Here is a 19,857-nt window from a genome sequence, read left to right on the forward strand (position 1 = left end):
TCCAGCATATCTACCTCTCCTAGTTTAGTGTCATCTGCAAACTTGCTGAGGGTGCAATCCGCACCATCCTCCAGATCATTTATGAAGATATTGAACAAAACCGGCCCAAGGACCAACCCTTGGGGCACTCCACTTGATACCGGCTGCCAACTAGACATAGAGCCATTGATCACTACCCGTTGAGCCCGACAAGCTAGCCAGCTTTCTATCCACCTTATAGTCCATTCATCCAGCCCATACTTTTTTAACTTGCTGGCAAGAATACTGTGGGAGACCGTGTCAAAAGCTTTGCTAAAGTCAAGGAACAACATGTCCACCGCTTTCCCTTCATCCACAGAGCCAGTTATCTCATCATAGAAGGCAATTAGATTAGTCAGGCATGACTTGCCCTTGGTGAATCCATGCTGACTGTTCCTGATCACTTTCCTCTCCTCTAAGTGCTTCAGAATTGATTCCTTGAGGACCTGCTCCATGATTTTTCTAGGGACAGAGGTGAGGCTTACTGGCCTGTAGTTCCCAGGATCCTCCTTCTTCCCTTTTTTAAAGATGGGCACTACATTAGCCTTTTTCCAGTCGTCCGGGACTTCACCGGATCGCCATGCATTTTCAAAGATAATGGCCAATGGCTCTGCAATCACATCCGCCAGGTCCTTTAGCACTCTCGGATGCAGCGCATCCGGCCCCACGGACTTGTACTCATCCAGCTTTTCTAAATAGTCCCAAACCACTTCTTTCTCCTTAGAGGGCTGGTCACCTCCTTCCCATGCTGTGCTGCCCAGTGCAGTAGTCTGGGAGCTGACCTTGTTTGTGAAGACAGAGGCAAAAAAAGCATTGAGTACATTAGCTTTTTCCACATCCTCTGTCACGAGGTTGCCTCCCTCATTCAGTAAGGGGCCCACACTTTCCTTGACTTTCTTCTTGTTGCTAACATATCTGAAGAAACCCTTCTTGTTACTCTTAACATATCATAGAATCATAGAATATCAGGGTTGGAAGGGACCCCAGAAGGTCATCTAGTCCAACCCCCTGCTCGAAGCAGGACCAATTCCCAGTTAAATCATCCCAGCCAGGGCTTTGTCAAGCCTGACCTTAAAAACCTCTAAGGAAGGAGATTCTACCACCTCCCTAGGTAACGCATTCCAGTGTTTCACCACCCTCTTAGTGAAAAAGTTTTTCCTAATATCCAATCTAAACCTCCCCCATTGCAACTTGAGACCATTACTCCTCGTTCTGTCATCTGCTACCATTGAGAACAGTCTAGAGCCATCCTCTTTGGAACCCCCTTTCAGGTAGTTGAAAGCAGCTATCAAATCCCCCCTCATTCTTCTCTTCTGCAGACTAAACAATCCCAGCTCCCTCAGCCTCTCCTCATAAGTCATGTGCTCTAGATCCCTAATCATTTTTGTTGCCCTTCGCTGGACTCTCTCCAATTTATCCACATCCTTCTTGTAGTGTGGGGCCCAAAACTGGACACAGTACTCCAGATGAGGCCTCACCAGTGTCGAATAGAGGGGAACGATCACGTCCCTCGATCTGCTCGCTATGCCCCTACTTATACATCCCAAAATGCCATTGGCCTTCTTGGCAACAAGGGCACACTGCTGACTCATATCCAGCTTCTCGTCCACTGTCACCCCTAGGTCCTTTTCCGCAGAACTGCTGCCTAGCCATTCGGTCCCTAGTCTGTAGCGGTGCATTGGATTCTTCCATCCTAAGTGTAGGACCCTGCACTTATCCTTATTGAACCTCATCAGATTTCTTTTGGCCCAATCCTCCAATTTGTCTAGGTCCTTCTGTATCCTATCCCTCCCCTCCAGCGTATCTACCACTCCTCCCAGTTTAGTATCATCCGCAAATTTGCTGAGAGTGCAATCCACACCATCCTCCAGATCATTTATGAAGATATTGAACAAAACCGGCCCCAGGACCGACCCCTGGGGCACTCCACTTGACACCGGCTGCCAACTAGACATGGAGCCATTGATCACTACCCGTTGAGCCCGACAATCTAGCCAGCTTTCTACCCACCTTATAGTGCATTCATCCAGCCCATACTTCCTTAACTTGCTGACAAGAATACTGTGGGAGACCGTGTCAAAAGCTTTGCTAAAGTCAAGAAACAATACATCCACTGCTTTCCCTTCATCCACAGAACCAGTAATCTCATCATAAAAGGCGATTAGATTAGTCAGGCATGACCTTCCCTTGGTGAATCCATGCTGACTGTTCCTGATCACTTTCCTCTCATGTAAGTGCTTCAGGATTGATTCTTTGAGGACCTGCTCCATGATATCTTGGTAGCTGCAACTCCAGGTGGGATTTGGCCTTCCTGATTTCACTCCTGCATGCCCGAGCAATATTTTTATACTCATTCGTGGTCATTTGTCCAATCTTCCACTTCTTGTAAGCTTCTTTTTTGTATTTAAGATCAGCAAGGATTTCAGTGTTACGCCAAGCCGGTCGCCTGCCATATTTACTATTCTTTCTACACATCGGGATGGTTTATCCCTGTAACCTCAATAAGCATTCTTTAAAATACAGCCAGCTCTCCTGGACTCCTTTCCCTCTCATGTTATTCTCCCAGGGGATCTTACCCATCAGCTCCCTGAGGGAGTCTGCTTTTCTGAAGTCCAGGGTCCGTATTCTGCTGCTTTCCTTTCTTCCTTGTGTCAGGATCCTGAACTCGACCATCTCATGGTCACTACCTCCCAGGTTCCCATCCACTTTTGCTTCCCCTACTAATTCTTCCCGGTTTGTGAGCAGCAGGTCAGGAAGAGCTCTGCCCCTAGTTGGTTCCTCCAGCACTTGCACCAGGAAATTGTCCCCTACATTTTCCAAAAACTTCCTGGATTGCCTGTGCACCGCTCTATTGCTCTCCCAGCAGATATCAGGGTGATTGAAGTCTCCCATGAGAACCAGGGCCTGCCATCTAGTAATTTCTGCGAGTTGCTGGAAGAAAGCCTCGTGCACCTCATCCCCCTGGTCCGGTGGTCTCTAGCCGACTCCCACCACGAAATCACCCTTGTTGCTCACACTTCTAAACTTAATCCAGAGACTCTCCGTTTTTTCTGCAGTTTCATACTTGAGCTCTGAGCAGTCATACTGCTCTCTTACATACCGTGGAACTCCTCCACCTTTTCTGCCCTGCCTGTCCTTCCTGAACTGCTTATATCCATCCATGACAGTACTCCACTCATGTGAGTTATCTCACCAAGTCTCTGTTATTCCAATCACATCATAATTCCTTGACTTTGCCAGGACTTCCAGTTCTCCCTGGTTGTTTCCCAGGCTTCGTGCATTTGTATATAGGCACTTGAGGTAACCTGCTGATCGCCCCTCTTTCTCAGTATGAGGCAGGAGCCCTCCCCTCTCACGCACTTCTGCTCGTGCTTCCTCCCGGTATCCCACGTCCCCACTTACCTCAGGGCTTTGGTCTCCTTCCCCCGGTGAACCTAATTTAAAGCCCTCCTCACTAGGTTAGCCAGCCTGCTTGCGAAGATGCTCTTCCCTCTCTTCATTAGGTGGAGCCCATCTCTGCCTAGCACTCCTCCTTCTTGGATCACCATCCCATGGTCGAAGAATCCAAAGCCTTCTCTCTGAGAAGGGGAGGGCCCTCATGGGGAGGGCCGGGGGGGATGCTCACTGGCAGGGATGCTCGCATTCCTCAGCGGGCCGCGCAACAGTCCTTGACCTGTCCCGTAGGTGAGTAATTGGTCACGGAAGACGCGGACCCGCCAGTAGGCCGCGGCATCCTGCTTCCCCGTCCCTTTACCTTCCCCCATGAGGGCCCTTGTGGCCCGGAGGATTTGAAAAAAATCCCCCCATCGCTGGAGAGCAAGCTGTACCTTGTTGCGGGAGCCACGGACATTCTCTAAGATCTTCCGCAGCTCTCCTCGCAGCTAATGGGGTGGTGGGGTTACGGTTTACGGGTTATTCCCCGGCGGGGCCCTTGGTGCAGCCCCGTGGCCCACTAAAATGGGGAAGCAGGGTGTGGACCCACGATGGGGTGCCTGGTGGGCTGGAGCTTCTAGGCCCGCCTCAAGCCCTTGGGCGATAGGGGGCGGTGGAGGGAAAAGAGCAGCCCCTAATGGGTCAGGGCAGGAGAATGCAAAGGCCACTCCCTGGGGGTCATCGGTTGGAAAAGGGAAGGAGACAGCTCCGGGGGCGGCGATAACATCGCAGGAGGTAGACTGGATAGGGGTAGGGGCTGGGGCATGGGCAGAGGCGGGGTTCTGGGTTTCGGGAGGCAAGCAGCTGGATGGTGGCGCCTCCCGATCAGGCTTGAGGGTTAAGGGGGTCGGGAGGGAGCTCTCAGTAATACCGGGCACGGACTCTATGGTGGATTTAGCGGCCACAGCATCAGGAGGTGGATTATCTTCTGTTAGGCCCCCGTCTGGGAAGGAAATCGATTGCTCCGCACCAACGCGGGGGCCGGGGGGGGGGAACCCTGGCGGCTCCTGTCCCGGCCGCGTGGCACCAGCTGTCACCTGAGTAGGCTCGGTGGTCGTCAGCGGGGTGCCATCAGCGGCCGGGTCGATGGAGGAGTCCAGGGGCTCCTCGGAGGTGGGAGCAGAAGCAGCAGTTAGGGGGAGGGAGCATGGGGAAAAGAGGGGTGGAGTGAGGTCGCCCAAATCGAGGTTTGGCAAAAGGTCATCCTCCCCCTGGGCAACCGGGATCAGATCTAGGGCCTCAATCTCCTCGAACATGGAGGAGAGGACACTTTCCGTCGCCCCGGGGTTCTCCCCGCTGGCACCCGCCACGACGGTTGCCTCGGGGTTCATGGTGGCTTCGGGTAGTGTCAGGACAGAAGGGGCTTCCTCGCGGGTCTCGGAGGGGAGGGTCTCCCGTGGAGGGGAGACACTACCTTCCAGTGCAACCACGTCTTTCCTGGCTGACACCTGTGGATGGGACGCACTCATGGGCAAAGTGGAAGGTTTGGCATCGGTGCCCCCCTTCCTGGTCTTCCGGGGGCCTCCACCTTGGGTAGATGAGGTGGAGCTTGAGCCTTCCGCTTGCCTCACTTCCCCTGGACTAGGGCCCAGCCCTCCATGGCATCATCTGGGGGCTGGTTAGCAGGGGTCGTATCAGGGGGTAAAGGCGATGGCTCAGGGACTTGGCTGGGGGACGGTGGGGCGGCATAAGGGAGGGAGGATTCTCCCTGGGGCAGGCTCTCTCCCATGTCTGGTGGTATCTCTGCCACACCCTCCTCCATTGGCCCCGCCAGATTGTCAGCAGCAAGGGCAGGCTCTCCCGCTCGTCTGGGCATTGTAGGGGAGGTGCCCCTTGGGCCTGAGCGGGAGAAGTGGTGGTCCGAAGAGGAGGGGGGGCTGGTTCGGGTATCGGGCGGCCAGGGGCGTCGGCAATGACAGGGCCAATGTCTTGCCGGGTCTCGGAGATTCCAGATGCCCCTCCTTGCTGGGCTAAGGGGCAGTCCCTCCGGACATGCCCTGACGCCTGGCAGAGGTAGCACCGGGCTTCCCCCATGGAGAAATACACCCGGTAACGGGCCCCCTGGTGGGGGACTAGGAAGGACCCCTCAAGCGCATCTCTGTCACGCGCCGCCGACGGCAGTAGAAGCTGTACTTGCCGGTGGAAGGAAAAGATGTGACGGAGAGTGGGGTCCTTGCAGCCCAACGGGAGAGGGCTGATGACAGAAACAGATTTCCCCAGGGTGGAAAGGGAGGGTAACAGTGCAGCATTGGGGAGAAAGGGAGAGACAGAGATCAGGACCAGGCGGATGCCCAGGTCCTCTAGAGGGACAAACACCCCCCCCACAGCCAGGCCCCTCTTCACCGCCTTCTGGGCGGCAGCCTCCGATGCTAAGAAGAAGACGACCTTCCCATACATTTTGGAGGCCGCCACAATGGCCGAGGGCCCCACCACCCTCGCCAACGCCCGCACGTAGGTCTCCACGTGGGGCGAGGCAGGCACCAGGAGGCATCGGACACTGTGCTTCCTGGTCATGGTGGGGAAGGGGCCCTGGCTGCTGTTGATGGTGGCGGAGGCAGTGGGCGGGAGAGATGACGGGGCGGCAGGCGGGGGGGCTGCCACCGCCCGGGCATACGTCCTTGGGGGTGAGGGAGGGACACCCGCAGAGCTGGTGGAGGGGGCAGCAGGGAGGGACGCCGTGGTCTGTAGCGGGGCCGCAGCAGTGGGGGTGGCCCCTGCCACGGAGAGCCTGGTGGTTTTAATGGGGCCCTTCCCCTTCTTCTTGCCCTGGCCTTTCCCACCGGCTGGGGGGCTCCCCTAAAGTCTGGGGAGGCGGTGGGCAGGCAGCGGCGGAGGTCACCCCGGTGCCCTCCATTGCCAATGCCCCAGCGGGGGCGGTGGCAGGTGGTTAACAGGAGTTGGGGTCAGGTAAAAAGAGACAGGCTGTGGGATGGGCAGTTCGGGGGGGGGCACATGAACTACCGTACGCTTGTCCAGAGTGTCCTGTTTGGCTGGCTGGTGCTTCTGGCCCACACGGTGGAATCAGGGCGAGCAGCTAAGTCCAGAGCAGATGTTAAACAGCCAGCAATGACGATGGAGGGGGCAGTAATGAGAATAGTAGTGTGGGGGTTGGGAGGACACAGATGGATCGGGGGGCAGCTCTGTGCCACACCCCCTGTGTCCCTTCAAACACAGTCACGACACAGTCAAGGCCTCCCCCAATACGAGACCACAGTTCGAAAGTTACTCAGTCTTGGGCCCCCTCCACAGCGATTTGTAGATTCCCTGGGCGGTGTTCCTCCAGTAGACGGCTGTTTCTCTGTCTGTTCCGGGCTTTCTTTTTCGCATTCCAGGGATGCTGGAGCCGATGATAAAAAATTCTCTCAGCCGGAGACGGGTCCGCATACAAACAGCAAGCGGCTGGGTCTGGGGGCTGGGTCCTTCCACTCCCCTCCTCCGGGGAAGCGGGCCGGCAGGTAACCCTATCTATGCCAGCTCTGCATTGCAGGCCCAAGCATACTGCTTCACTACAGTACAAAGTGGCAATGACATCATTTTTTTTGTCGCGCACAGCCGTTACCCGTTCTGACAGGCTGTTTATAATGCTACGTTTACTAGTTTTTGGAGGTTGACGACTGAGGGTAACTATTTTTGTTGAATTGTTTCAGATCTAAGACTCTGGCAATTGCTGCTGCATCATTTCGCTAATACTTTGTGTCAATTGTGTGTTTATGTTAATTATTTGAGTGTATATGTTTATCATGTGCGAATATGCGTGTGTAGGTAGTTGAAATTTGTCATATTGATATTGTCAATTGTTGTTATTTGACAGAGTATCCGCCATTCTAATTTTATAAATTTTATTAATAACAATAATTGGATATTCTAAAGGTATAATAAAATGTAGTAGATTTTGATATGAAAGAATGAAGGCAGGAAGTATACGTGACTAAAAAGGGTGTATTTCCAATTACAATCAACATTGCTTAATTTTGAGGAAAAGTCATCTTGATCTCTTAATCAATGTTTACGTCAAACAGTTGATGAAATTCAAATAGTGACTCATAGTTAGTAAGTGACATGTATTCTCTATCCTTTACTTTTAATAGTGAACAAGAAAAAAAACTGATATGAACAAAATTTCATTTTTTTCGTTTTCAGTTGATGCAGCCTCATGGCAGATAGATATGTAGACTAAATAATGAAATTAATAAAATTTTCAAGCCAAACATGTATTAATTCTAATGAACAATGCCACATTATGCAGTATTCATTTTTGAAAGTTTATAAGAAGCGATGCTCTGGGGGGAGGGGGAGGGGCAGGTGCAAGGCAGAATTTTCACCTAGGGCACAAAATATCCTTACACCAGCCCTGCCCCTGCAATGTGCACATCATGGTGTCAATTGGGCAGGTTCATGGTGTGGAACACTGATTTTGGGCCCAGGAAACAAGCACAAAGTGGTGGGACTGCATAGTGTTGCATATCGGGGATGATTCCCAGTGGCTGCGAAACTTTCGCATGTGTAAGGGCACTTTCATGAAACTTTGTGACTTGCTTTCCCCTGCTCTGAAGAGCAAGAATACCAAGATGAGAGCAGCCCGCGCAGTTGAGAAACGAGTGGCGATAGCCCTGTGGAAGCTTGCAACGCCTGACAGCTACCGGTCAGTCAGAATCAATTTGGAGTGGGCAAATCTACTGTGGGGGCTGCTGTGATGCAAGTAGCCAACGTTATCACTGAGCTGCTGATATCAAGGGTAGTGACTCTGGGAAATGTGCAGATCATAGTGGATGGCTTTGCTGCAATGGGATTCCCTAACTGTGGTGGGGCCATAGACGGAACCCATATCCCTATCTTGGCACCGGAGCACCAAGGCAGCGAGTACATAAACCGCAAGGGGTACTTTTCAATAGTGCTGCAAGCACTGGTGGATCACAAGGGACGTTTCACCAATATCAACGTGGGATGGCCGGAAAAGGTACATGACGCTCGCATCTTCAGGAACTCTGGTCAGTTTCAAAAGCTGCAGCAAGGGACTTACTTTCCAGACCAGAAAATTACTGTTGGGGATGTTGAAATGCCTATAGTTATCCTTGGGTACTCAGCCTACCCCTTAATGCCATGGCTCATGAAGCCATACACAGGCACCCTGGACAGTAGTCAGGAGCTGTTCAACTATAGGCTGAGCAAGTGCAGAATGGTGGTAGAATGTGCATTTGGGCGTTTAAAAGCGCGCAGGCGCAGTTTACTGACTCAGTTAGACCTCAGCGAAACCAATATTCCCATTGTTATTACTGCTTGCTGTGAGCTCCACAATATCTGTGAGAGCAAGGGGGAGACGTTTATGACGGGGTGGGAGGTTGAGGCAAATCGCCTGGCCGCTGATTACACGCAGCCAGACACCAGGGCAGTTAGAAGAGTACAGGAGGGCGCGGTGCACATCAGAGAAGCTTTGAAAACCAGCTTCAGGAATGGCTACGCTACAGTGTGAAAGTTCTGTTTGTTTCTGCTCATTGGAACCCCCACTGGTTTCACTCTACTTTCCTGTAAGCTAGGCACTCTCCCCTCCCCCCTTTGATCACCGCTTGCAGAGAAATAAAGTCACTTATTTCACATTCATGCATTCTTTATTTATTCATCACACAAATAGGGGGATAACTGCCAAGGTAGCCCGGGTGGGGTGATGGAGGAGGGAAGGACAAGCCCACACAGCACTTTAAAACTTTAAAACTTATTGAATGCCAGCCTTCTGTTGCTTGGGCAATCCTCTGAGTGGCCGGAGGCCCCTCCATCGCGTTCTTGGGTGTCTGTGTGAGGAGGCTATGGAACTTGGGGAGGAGGGCGGTTGGTTACACAGGGGCTGTAGCAGTGGTCTGTTCTCCTGCTGCTTTTCCTGCAGCTGAACCATACGCTGGAGCATATGAGTTTGATCCTCCAGCAGCCTGAGCATTGACTCCTGCATTCTTTCAGCAAGCTGACGCCACCTGCCATCTTCAGCCCGCCACCTCTCCTCACGGTCATATTGTGTTTTCCTGCACTCTGAGATTGTCTGCCTCCACGTATTTTGCTGGGCTCGGTCAGTGTGGGAGGACAGCATGAAGTCAGAGAACATTTCATCACGAGTGCATTTTTTTCGCCTTCTAATCTTTGCTAGCCTCTGGGAAGGAGAAACATATCCAGCTGGTGGAGGGGGAAAAAAGGGAGAGTGGTAGTTAAAAAGACACATTTTATAGAACAATGGGTACACTCTTTCACGGTAAAACTTGCTGTTAACATTAGATAGCACATGTGCTTTCATTACAAGGTCACATTTTGCCTCTTATTGAGGTGTGAGAGACCACTCATGCAGGGCCAGGCAGCAGAATTCGGCTTGCAGGCAGCCATGGTAAGACACAGTGTCTTGGCTTCTTTAACCTTCACAACATGTGGGAATGGCTTCAAACAGCAGCACCCTCATTTCCCACACGAAGCAGCCATTGGGTTGCCCGTTAAAAATGGGTTTGCAATTTAAGAGGAGGGGCTGCGGTTTCCGGGTTCACGTGCAGCAGAAAGCCAAATAACCCCCCCACCCACACACACCCAATTCTCTAGGATGATGGCTTCACCCCTCCCCCCACCGCATGGCTAACAGCAGGGAAGATTTCTGTGCAGCCACAGGCAAACAGCCCAACAGGAACAGACACCTCTGAATGTCCACTTACTAAAACCACCCTATTTCAACCAGGTGACCATGAATGATATCACTCTCCTGAGGGTAACACAGAGAGATAAAGAACAGCTGTTGTTTGAATGCCAGCAAACACCAGGACCATATGCTGCAATGCTTTGTTCCACAATGATTCCCGACTATGTGCTATTGGCCTGGCATGGTAAAGTGTCCTACCATGGAGGACGGAATAAGGCTGCCCTCCTCAGAAACCTTTTGCAAAGGCTTTGGGAGTACATCCAGGAGAGCTTTATGGAGATGTCCCTAGAGGATTTCTGCTCCATCCCCAGACACGTTAACAGACTTTTCCAGTAGCTATACTGGCTGCAAATGCCAGGGCAAATTAATCATTAAACAAGCTTGCTTTTAAACTATGTATAATATTTACAAAGGTACACTCACCAGAGGTCCCTTCTCCACCTTCAGGGTCTGGGAGCCCGCCTTGGGTGGGTTTGCGGGGTACTGGCTCCAGGTCCAGGGTGAGAAACAGATCCTGGCTGTTGAGGAAACTGGTTTCTCCGCTTCCTTGCTGTGAGCTATCTACAGCCTCCTCATCATCATCATCTTCCTCGCCCCCAAAACCCGCTTCCATGTTGCCTGCCACTCCTTGAATGGAGTCAAAGCACAGGGTTGGGGTAGTGGTGGCTGCACCCCCTAGAATGGCATGCAGCTCATCATAGAAGCGGCATGTCTGGGGCTCTGAATCAGAGCGGCCGTTTGCCTCTCTGTTTTTTTGGTAGGCTTGCCTGAGCTCCTTAATTTTCACACAGCACTGCTACGGGTCCCTGTTATAGCCTCTGTCCTTCATGCCATTGGAGATTTTTTCAAATATTTTGGCATTTCGTCTTTTCGAATGGAGTTCTGATAGCACGGATTCGTCTCCCCATACAGCGATCAGATCCTGTACTTCCTGTTTGGTCCATGCTGGAGCTCTTTGGCGATTCTGGGACTGCATGGTCTCCTGTGATGATGACCGCTGCATGGTGACCTGTGCAGGTGAGCTCGCCACGCTGGCCAAACAGGAAATGAAATTCAAAAGTTCGTGGGCCTTTTCCTGTCTACCTGGCCAGTGCATCTGAGTTGAAAGCGCTGTCCAGAGCGGTCACAACTGAGCACTCCGGGATAGCTCCCAGAGGCCAATACCGTCAAATTGCGTCCACAGTACCCCAAATTCGACCTGGCAAGGTCCATTTCAGCGTTAATCCCCTCATCAGGGGTGGAGTAAAGAAATCGAATTTACGAGCCCTTTAAGTTGAAAAAAAGGGCTTCATCATGTGGACAGGTGCAGGGTTAAATCGAGATAACACTGCTAAATTCAACCTCAACTCATAGTGTAGACCAGGCCTAAGTGTTCTAGATGAGACCTATATGTCAGACTACGGTCCAGTTTGACTCCTAAATAAGTGACAACTGGCTGAAAGGAAGTTGAAAATCCTCAGCACAGACTGTAAGGGGTTGATTGGCCAGACAACCGTTCAAAAGGAAAGTTGCAGCCACCATATTAGACTCACTTAAAGTCTCCACTAACAATGGTAAATGGCCAGTGCATTTATTTCTTGGCTGAGTGACCCTTCGATACCATGTAGATGCCACATCAGCAAGACAGATGTCATCCGCATATACATACTTATTGGTCTTAGCTGTTGATAAGTCATAAGTATGTATGTTGAAAAGGAAACAAGGTAGAATGGAACCTTGTGGGAGTCTGTTACAGAGATGCCTAAGCCAACTGACTGTTTCCAGTTTGCAAGGTGAAGCTCTGATTCGTTATCATTTCCATGATGAACCGCACCAAGGGCTTACAGAGAACAGTCTGCAACAACCTGACAGCCCCACATGCCAGACATTGTCACATGCAGCTGACAGGTCAACCATAACGGCACCAACTTTCTTGAAATCATCTTCGATGTCTAGTGTTAGGCGAATGACTTGATCTTGGGTACATCATCCTGATCTGAAACCAGCCTGAACAAAGGGTAATTGTGGTTTGATAACCTTGCTGATGTGCATCAGAATCAGTCTCTTTATAAGCATGTATCTGACACAGAGGAGAGAGATGGGTCAATAGCTCTAGGGATCTTCCAGTGGTTTTCCTCATTTCAGAGTGGCTACGACCTTTGCTCTGGGCCAGATTTTTGGAATGCAGTTGTCTTGGAAAACATCAGTTGAGGAACTAAAGCAGCAGGCTTTTTTCTTTCAGTCCTTGGTGAAGTAGGAACTTGATATGGATATAAATTATAATCCAGGCCTGGAGCCTTTCCTGTTTTCATAAGCTTAATGACCTGGCTCTTTGTGTGAAAAAGGAGCCATCAGGTTTGAATCTACACTAGGAGCCTGTCATCTCTCTGTAACCTCAGTTCTGAGCACATAGCTAAAAGATTTATTCAAATTCTGTGCGTGGTCATTAGCTACTAGCTGGAATACAACAGCATTTGCAGTGACTGAAAACTCCTTTTTGCTGTGACTGGAATCTCCAAAAAGTCTTTTTATGGTCCATCTTTGTGCCTGTCTCTCTCCGTCGATTGTGCCTAGTTTGATCCAGCAGTTAAATGAGAAAATTTGGTAGGAGTCATTTATATTGGCTGGACATTACAAGTCCAATTCAGCCAGCTCACTAATAGATGCCTCTTGTTCTGCTTGAAAGGCCTCCTACCAGGCATTCAGAAAATACCACTCAGCCTTCTGTAGGCTGTTTGTTACTGACCTCCACAGGCCTGGGGTGATCAAGGATGGCCAAGGCTAAGACTTTGGAAAAGCTTCAAGCATCTTCCACTCTACGACCACTAGCGGCAGTTGCGTGGAAGATGAAAAGATGATGCTGGGTGAAGAGACTGTTGCCCATCTGCTAAGTGAAATATGGAGGTTTGGTTTGGGTTTTAGAGAAGTTGTAGGTCAGTGACTGAGGCCCACTCCATTAGACTCTCTCTCTCTCTCTCTGTTGTTGCCAGGATATCCCCAATTGACATGGCAAGAACTGAAGCTGGCACAATAGATGGTTGTGGTGGAACACTGGTGGTGGAGTGCATCTCCTGAAGCAAGATGACATGTGCCTTCAAGGTCTGTAAAATGCAGCACCTTGAGAAGTGACCCTGGAATAGGGTTTGCGGTGCTGGCCTTGAAAGGGGCCCCGTCGGAGGATGGCTCTTTAGGGCTGATTGTCACTTAAAATGCAAACCTGTGTTCTGCATTTTGTCTGCTTTTGTTTCACTTTTGCTATCCACAGCAGATACCATGAGAAGTCAATAGACATGTTTCAGCTTCTGAAGAAGGTTGCACTATAGAAGTGATTTATACGACTGCACATCATTGTACTGTCTGTCCTGAAACAGCAAGTCTTACATTACTGTGATTATTGAAGCTGGCAACATGCAGCAACTTCTTAGTGTGAGATTTTTGCAATAGTTTATGTTTATAGTTTATAATAGTTTTATAAATGGAAGTAATGTCACACAAATGTACACTGAAACATCATCCTGTCCTCTCTGAGAACAGTCACAGAATCATAGCCATTGTAGATGGAAAAGACAAGACAGAGCATCTACTCTGTCTTGTCTCCCATCAGTGCAGGACTGTTCCATATAAAGCAGTACATTTCCTAGCACTTCACTTATATGATGGGGCTTCCACAACCCCTGGTCTGAGACTACTATACAGATTAATATGTCCCACTTCCAGAATATGGGGTTCTACTGGTTAAAGAGATAAGGGGCCATACACATACCTCAACAGGCTGAAACTTCACTTTAGTGGGTTTCAACTTAAATAAGAAAAATGTAAATAACTGAAAATGTTTCAATGGACACTAATTTCTGAAAGATAGTGACATCAAAATCTCAATTCTTAAAGCTAATGGCTCAAAGAGACCCCACAGGATTTGGTGTATAGAAATGTCAGACTCCCAAGACTCATACAAAAATAAACAGTGGAAAGGACTAGAGAACATTCTATGGCTCCTTCCCTTCTAACTCTTCTGTGTTCTATGAATAATAATAATACTGAAAATTGGATTTACTCAGAGGTTCTTCACTGATTTCCACTTCTTCAGACAATATATTAATTTCTGCTGGAGAAGTGAGAGTTTGTGATTGGACTTGAATCAGTCGACTGAAATGGGCATGCCAGATATCGGTTACCTATTGAGAAGGAAAAAGAATTAACATACAAAATTATTACACAATATTTAAAAAGGGCATGTGTTTTGCCCTTTCCTTTTGCTCATTTTCCAGAACATTGCACAGTACAGTCTTAAATGATTCAGGTGACTGGGCCACCACCATCTTCCTTTTGTGATTATTCCATGTTCTACCAGCTCTCATCATTACGAATTTTTTTCAAAGGTTCAGCTGAAACTTTGTTCCTTTCTATTACTCCTAAGTCCATCTTCCCTGGCCAAGGTGCTCATGAGACCCATCTTCCCTAGCCGTGGGACTGTTTAACCACAATGCAAATGTATTAGTAGCAAAATTGATTTTTATAGCAGGGTTTGGCTGAGCTATATAGACAGGTGGGGAACAAACAGTGTTAACTCCATGTTTAAAATAATGTTTGTGGCTAGGTGATCTCAAGAATATATTTTAAATACAGGATTAACATGATTTGGCCCCATAAAAAGGTAAAATTGTTAGCAATTTGCTTTGCTTTGACTGTTTGAACCACATTTAAAGCCATTTTTAAAGACAGTTCTAAAGCCAGTGAAGACTGGAGCAATCTAAATGATTCTTGTCCTTGATGTCTATGGTAAAGCTGTGAAAAAATTCACTAAGAAGCCTTCACCATCTCATAATCAGCTAGAGTTTGGGGCTTGTTAGCGCTACATCTGCACTCCTGGAAGGAAGCAAGCTTGCAGGATCCAGTCCTAGGGAACAGGCAGCATCTATTACCCAGCAAGTTACCAGTACAACCCTCAATGTTGCTCTAAAGCTTGGGCTATAAAATGTCTTCATTGAGTTTTGTTTTTACTGTTTAATAAAGTAGGTTACTGTACTGAACAATATATGGGATATGATTCTGGGATCACAATTGCATAGATTCTCAATGCAAGATATACTGACTCAACATAGAATCATAGAATCATAGAATATCAGGGTTGGAAGGGACCCCAGAAGGTCATCTAGTCCAACCCCCTGCTCGAAGCAGGACCAATTCCCAGTTAAATCATCCCAGCCAGGGCTTTGTCAAGCCTGACCTTAAAAACCTCTAAGGAAGGAGATTCTACCACCTCCCTAGGTAACGCATTCCAGTGTTTCACCACCCTCTTAGTGAAAAAGTTTTTCCTAATATCCAATCTAAACCTCCCCCATTGCAACTTGAGACCATTACTCCTCGTTCTGTCATCTGCTACCATTGAGAACAGTCTAGAGCCATCCTCTTTGGAACCCCCTTTCAGGTAGTTGAAAGCAGCTATCAAATCCCCCCTCATTCTTCTCTTCTGCAGACTAAACAATCCCAGCTCCCTCAGCCTCTCCTCATAAGTCATGTGCTCTAGACCCCTAATCATTTTTGTTGCCCTTCGCTGGACTCTCTCCAATTTATCCACATCCTTCTTGTAGTGTGGGGCCCAAAACTGGACACAGTACTCCAGATGAGGCCTCACCAGTGTCGAATAGAGGGGAACGATCACGTCCCTCGATCTGCTCGCTATGCCCCTACTTATACATCCCAAAATGCCATTGGCCTTCTTGGCAACAAGGGCACACTGTTGACTCATATCCAGCTTCTCGTCCACTGTCACCCCTAGGTCCTTTTCTGCAGAACTGCTGCCTAGCCATTCGGTCCCTAGTTTGTAGCGGTGCATTGGATTCTTCCATCCTAAGTGCAGGACCCTGCACTTATCCTTATTGAACCTCATCAGATTTCTTTTGGCCCAATCCTCCAATTTGTCTAGGTCCTTCTGTATCCTATCCCTCCCCTCCAGCGTATCTACCACTCCTCCCAGTTTAGTATCATCCGCAAATTTGCTGAGAGTGCAATCCACACCATCCTCCAGATCATTTATGAAGATATTGAACAAAACCGGCCCCAGGACCGACCCCTGGGGCACACCACTTGACACCGGCTGCCAACTAGACATGGAGCCATTGATCACTACCCGTTGAGCCCGACAATCTAGCCAGCTTTCTACCCACCTTATAGTGCATTCATCCAGCCCATACTTCCTTAACTTGCTGACAAGAATACTGTGGGACTAAACTGTACATTTTAAAATGTATTTAAATTATTATAAAAGTGAATAATAACCTTTCTCCGTAAGAAAAATGACTGCAAATTCAAATATAAATTTTTAAGAGGTCTATGTTTACATGTTTTTTAAAATCTGATTTTTTTAAATTTATCTTTCTCTATCCTAGTTGTAACTCAGAGAAATATTTGAATAAGTAGTAGCTTACTTTCATGCTAATAATAATGTTTTATTTTAAGCCCCATCCCAGCAGAGCACTGAAGCACGTACATAACTTTAGCACGTGATCAGTCCCATTAGCTCCAATGGGACAATTTACAAAAGCAAAGTTAAACACACATTAAAAGTGTGTGCAGGATCGGGTGCTGAAGTGGCACTTTCACACTTGGCCCAGGGTCATTATAACACTAAGGGGAGTCAGTAACACACAAACATTGAGAATAACCTCAAGAAAACTTGTAAATATCAGAAAAATTTACTGGTGCTACTAACCTCAGTGTATAGTGAGTCTGCAATGTCCATTTTGTTCTGACGAAAGAACACATTAGCCATGTGGAAATAACCTCCAGATGTACTAATGTCATGAGTTCCAAATGCACAACTGGCAAAATAAATCTGAAATATATATATAAAAATGTAATTATATAAACTTAATATTCACAACAAAATACGTTTGGGGATAAGTTTATTAACTTGAAGATTAGCAATATTTTATTTATTTCTTCTATTTCCACCTAATATTAGATGCAAAATTAATTATATTTAAATCCAAGTTTAAAATGTTGCACCAAAACCATGCAGATTCTCCCTTTTTCCACAAAGGACTGAAAACCTCCCTCACGTCCCTAGCTAGGAATACTCCTGGTCCAGAGGCACAGAGATGGCAAATTTCAGAGTAGCAGCCGTGTTAGTCTGTATTCGCAAAAAGAAAAGGAGTACTCGTGGCACCTTAGAGACTAAATTTATTTGAGCATAAGCTTTCATGAGCTACAGTGAAGTGAAGGTGTGAAGATACTTAACATGGGGACTGAGCCATTACACGAATTGAATCTATTTCCCCATGTTAAGTATCCTCACACCTTCGTGTCAACTGTCTGAAATGGGCCATCTTGATTATCACTTCAAAAGTTTTTTTCCCCCTGCTGATAACAGCTTTTCTTAATTAATTAGCCTCTTACAGTTGGTATGAATCATAGAATCATAGAATCATAGAATATCAGGGTTGGAAGGGACCCCAGAAGGTCATCTAGTCCAACCCCCTGCTCGAAGCAGGACCAATTCCCAGTTAAATCATCCCAGCCAGGGCTTTGTCAAGCCTGACCTTAAAAACCTCTAAGGAAGGAGATTCTACCACCTCCCTAGGTAACGCATTCCAGTGTTTCACCACCCTCTTAGTGAAAAAGTTTTTCCTAATATCCAATCTAAACCTCCCCCATTGCAACTTGAGACCATTACTCCTCGTTCTGTCATCTGCTACCATTGAGAACAGTCTAGAGCCATCCTCTTTGGAACCCCCTTTCAGGTAGTTGAAAGCAGCTATCAAATCCCCCCTCATTCTTCTCTTCTGCAGACTAAACAATCCCAGCTCCCTCAGCCTCTCCTCATAAGTCATGTGCTCTAGACCCCTAATCATTTTTGTTGCCCTTCGCTGGACTCTCTCCAATTTATCCACATCCTTCTTGTAGTGTGGGGCCCAAAACTGGACACAGTACTCCAGATGAGGCCTCACCAGTGTCGAATAGAGGGGAACGATCACGTCCCTCGATCTGCTCGCTATGCCCCTACTTATACATCCCAAAATGCCATTGGCCTTCTTGGCAACAAGGGCACACTGTTGACTCATATCCAGCTTCTCGTCCACTGTCACCCCTAGGTCCTTTTCCGCAGAACTGCTGCCTAGCCATTCGGTCCCTAGTCTGTAGCGGTGCATTGGATTCTTCCATCCTAAGTGAAGGACCCTGCACTTATCCTTATTGAACCTCATCAGATTTCTTTTGGCCCAATCCTCCAATTTGTCTAGGTCCTTCTGTATCCTATCCCTCCCCTCCAGCGTATCTACCACTCCTCCCAGTTTAGTATCATCTGCAAATTTGCTGAGAGTGCAATCCACACCATCCTCCAGATCATTTATGAAGATATTGAACAAAACCGGCCCCAGGACCAACCCCTGGGGCACTCCACTTGACACCGGCTGCCAACTAGACATGGAGCCATTGATCACTACCCGTTGAGCCCGACAATCTAGCCAGCTTTCTACCCACCTTATAGTGCATTCATCTAGCCCATACTTCCTTAACTTGCTGACAAGAATACTGTGGGAGACCGTGTCAAAAGCTTTGCTAAAGTCAAGAAACAATACATCCACTGCTTTCCCTTCATCCACAGAACCAGTAATCTCATCATAAAAGGCGATTAGATTAGTCAGGCATGACCTTCCCTTGGTGAATCCATGCTGACTGTTCCTGATCACTTTCCTCTCATGTAAGTGCTTCAGGATTGATTGGTATGGGTACTTCCACCTTTTCATGTTCTCTGTATGTATAAATATCTTCTTACTATATGTTCCATTCTATGCATCCAATGAAGTGGGCTGTAGCCCATGAAAGCTTATGCTCAGATAAATTTGTTAATCTCTAAGGTAACACAAGTACTGCTGTTCTTTTTGCTGATACAGACTAACATGGCTGCTACTCTGAAACCTGGTAAATCTGAGTCAATATCCCTGAAATTAATAAGAACAAAACTATTGGATGGAGAGAAAGAAAGATTACTTAGTAACTATAGTAGTTAGAGGGCTTTCCCTTCACCCTCTCCCCTGGTTCTTGTCACGCAGACAGAAAGCAAAAGACCAGAAGTCCGAAGTGCAGGCAATGCTATGTTTATTGGGGTTAGTTTCCAGCAAGCATGTATACCATAACTTTGACGCTGCAGAGCCTTGTTTCCCAGTGTCCCGTCTCCCTCCTCTTCAGTAGGCATATTTATACCTGAAATGCACGCCCACAGTGCCACCCCTTATAACTTACGGTCATGTTCTGTTTTGGGTGGCTGTGAGTCTGGGGTCTCCATCCCACCCCTTTTGTACCCCAAGGGAGGGGTAAGGAGTGAGGTATGCTACCAGTCACGGGCAGGCATTTCTTTGACCTTTTAGTGTTTTATCTTCCCCTCAATCTTCCCTCACCCCTCCCAACTGGTTGCTTGACCTTGCCTTGAGATAGGAGTGGAGGCAGTCTTCAAGTGTGTGCTCATATATTATACTCTCACCATGCCCAACAACACTTTAACTGCTCTTATTTGTTCCCATTATACTAACAAACCCTCTGGCTTGGGCAAAAGGAACACATACAGTGTCTTTGTCCTTTGTTCACACATATTAGTAAGAATGTATGTGTATCATAAAACCAAACAGGCAAGCAAAACCCAAAATACTATCTCAGGCAAAAATACAGACCTGAATCCTATATTGGCACTAGCACTCCTAACAATAGTCACTCAACTGGACTGACACCACTGATCCACACCCATGGGAGTACCTAAGTGATAACCC

General features: G+C 48.0%; 1 protein-coding gene across 1 annotated transcript in view; it reads right to left on the reverse strand.

Annotated features, from left to right (window-relative positions):
* Nucleotides 1–19,857, reverse strand: part of ZMYND12 (zinc finger MYND-type containing 12) — a 64,979-nt gene that overhangs the window by 19,076 nt on the left and 26,046 nt on the right. The window contains exons 5-6 of the mRNA XM_074975354.1: nt 16,806–16,928; nt 14,148–14,268 (exon numbers count right to left, since the gene is read on the reverse strand). Coding sequence (XP_074831455.1) covers nt 14,148–14,268; nt 16,806–16,928 — 244 coding nt within the window. The remainder of the gene's footprint in view (nt 1–14,147; nt 14,269–16,805; nt 16,929–19,857) is intronic.

Source organism: Natator depressus, chromosome 18 (genome assembly GCF_965152275.1).
Source record: "Natator depressus isolate rNatDep1 chromosome 18, rNatDep2.hap1, whole genome shotgun sequence".
Lineage (NCBI taxonomy): Eukaryota > Metazoa > Chordata > Testudines > Cheloniidae > Natator > Natator depressus.